The 2316-nt window shown below is 38.4% G+C and overlaps 1 protein-coding gene across 1 annotated transcript in view; it reads right to left on the bottom strand.

Moving 5' to 3' along the window:
- The window catches only part of LOC106882744 (dihydropyrimidine dehydrogenase [NADP(+)]), a 56733-nt gene that overhangs the window by 3042 nt on the left and 51375 nt on the right, over positions 1 to 2316 (bottom strand). Inside the window, exon 17 of the mRNA XM_052976520.1 lies at positions 370 to 671. Coding sequence (XP_052832480.1) covers positions 370 to 671 — 302 coding nt within the window. The remainder of the gene's footprint in view (positions 1 to 369; positions 672 to 2316) is intronic.

Genomic DNA, 2316 nt, shown 5'->3' with positions numbered 1-2316 from the left:
TATATGGCTGTTTTGTAGTCAAAAAATCTGCTTCACAATCAAATAGTTTGGGGTTTGGTTATATTATGTGACCCTTTGAGTAAGTGTCAGAAGTTGATTGATGCTTTCTGAATGAAATTTAGTGGATGGAGACTGTATGGAAGCCCGTCATATGTATGTGTATGTGTGTCAATATGTTTCTAACATTGACACCGACTGGTTTAGGAAATGAGCCCACAAATTACAATTATGAGTCTAATGCCCAAAATACTATGTCACACACAATGAAACACACAACACACAACACACATACAGGCAGACAGGTAGGTGCGTACAGACAAACAGACATATATATATACACACACGCATACATGGCAGGCACATTCAAACAGAAATGTATGTAGCTAGGTAAAAATATAATTTACGCACCTGTAGAACAGAAGCACCAGCCATCAGAAACTGGAGTCCAACTTCAGCACTATCAATGCCACCAGTGGCCATTACAGGAAACTTTGGAAGCTTTTTACTAATGGAACCAACAGCTTTCAGTGCAATTGGTCTGATGGCATTACCAGACACACCACCATATGTTGTGGTTCTCTTCTTACCAACAGCTGCCCATGGAGTACCATCTGGTTTGATGCCCATTAATCCAGAAACTGTGTTGGTTGCAGTGACACCATCAGCGTTTCCTACAACAGAGATATCGCAAAGGGTGAAGGGAAATGTTCAGATGATGAGGAAAATATAAGTCAATATGTATTTAGTCAACAAATGAGATTCAGAGATTCTCAGTAAAGAAAACACTTTTTAGTGCTTAAATGATTTGAACTTAGGACTCCGATGTCTTTATGAGGGACCAATTCTATGGGGTAAAGAGTGGCTGTAAGAGAAATCAAGGTGAGCAGATATGGTGGCAATTATGTGGATAAACAAATTAAATATAACAGCTTGGGTGTGATATACAAAATATATATATAAGCAAAAATGCTAGTTCTAAAATCTCTCTAAGAGATCGATGCAGTAGCTGTACTAACAAGTAATGTTCATAGCCACTTCAATATATAGTGATTTACCCCCAAAATGTGTCAGATCTGATTCAATGAGCTCAAAGACTTCCTAACAAAGCAGAAATACCCCTTACAATTAATGAGAGAATTAAAAAGGCAATGAAGCTGAGCATCGCACAACTAAGGACACCAAACCAAAAAATTAATGAACAGACAATTCCATGTATTAATACGCACAATCCTGGGGTAGCCAGCGTCTTTCACACCAAAAAAATCAAACCTACCTATACTTCTACAAAGTCCCAAAATGAAAGATCTGATTGATACTAAACCCCTTATGAAACAGTTGACGCCAACCAAGAAATCTCAAAAAACATCTCACAAGAGCCAAGTTCACATCAGAGAATAAATCAGAATTCTACATAAAAGAATGCGGAGATAACAAATATGGAACATGCAACAACGGCTTAGATGCAGAATCTCATATACTGTATTACTTGCCCCAACTGAAAGGAATATTACATTGGCAAAACAAATGATTCCCTCTGCCAACATGCAAGAATCCACAAACAAATTCTGCAAGATTCCACTGAACAAGCATCTAGAAATATGCAGTGAACGAAAGTTCAAAATCTTTCCCTCTTACAAAGGTTCAAGAGATGACCCAAAATTCCAAAATGCAATGGAGCTACACTTCATCAAAAAATTCTCTCCAAAATTAAATGTTTGAAAGACAAGCAGAGGAACTGTATTTTTATTAGTATTTTTTAATAGTAAGATGATGGATGACAAGAAAACATTTATATTACACTATTACTGGTGTTTCTGAATGTGGCTCCAATGTTAATTACGTGTGATACTCATCTCTATAAATGATCAGATATATATATACATATATATATATATAACATTGGGATTTTGACAACTGTTGTTCTTATAGATCTTACATATACCCAAGAAAGAATACTAGAACCATTTTACCAATGATTAGGAAAGGTATCTAATGTAGCTACTTGGCAAAGGAGGTGCAATGGCCCAGTGGTTAGGGCAGCGGACTCGCGGTCATAGGATCGCAGTTTCGATTCCTCGACTGGGCGTTGTGAGTGTTTATTGAGCGAAAACACCTAAAGCTCCACAAGGCTCCGGCAGGGGATGGTGGCGAACCCTGCTATACTCTTCCACCACAACTTTCTCTTCCTCTTTCTGTTGTACCTGTATTTCAAAGGGGCCAGCCTTGTCACACTGAATCTCCCCGAGAATTGCGTTAAGGGTACACGTGTCTGTGGAGTGCTCAGCCACTTGCACGTTAATTTCACGAGCAGGCTGT

The sequence above is a fragment of the Octopus bimaculoides genome, chromosome 24, assembly GCF_001194135.2.
Source record: "Octopus bimaculoides isolate UCB-OBI-ISO-001 chromosome 24, ASM119413v2, whole genome shotgun sequence".
NCBI classification, from domain to species: domain Eukaryota; kingdom Metazoa; phylum Mollusca; class Cephalopoda; order Octopoda; family Octopodidae; genus Octopus; species Octopus bimaculoides.
This window is presented reverse-complemented; position numbering and strand designations above follow the sequence as displayed.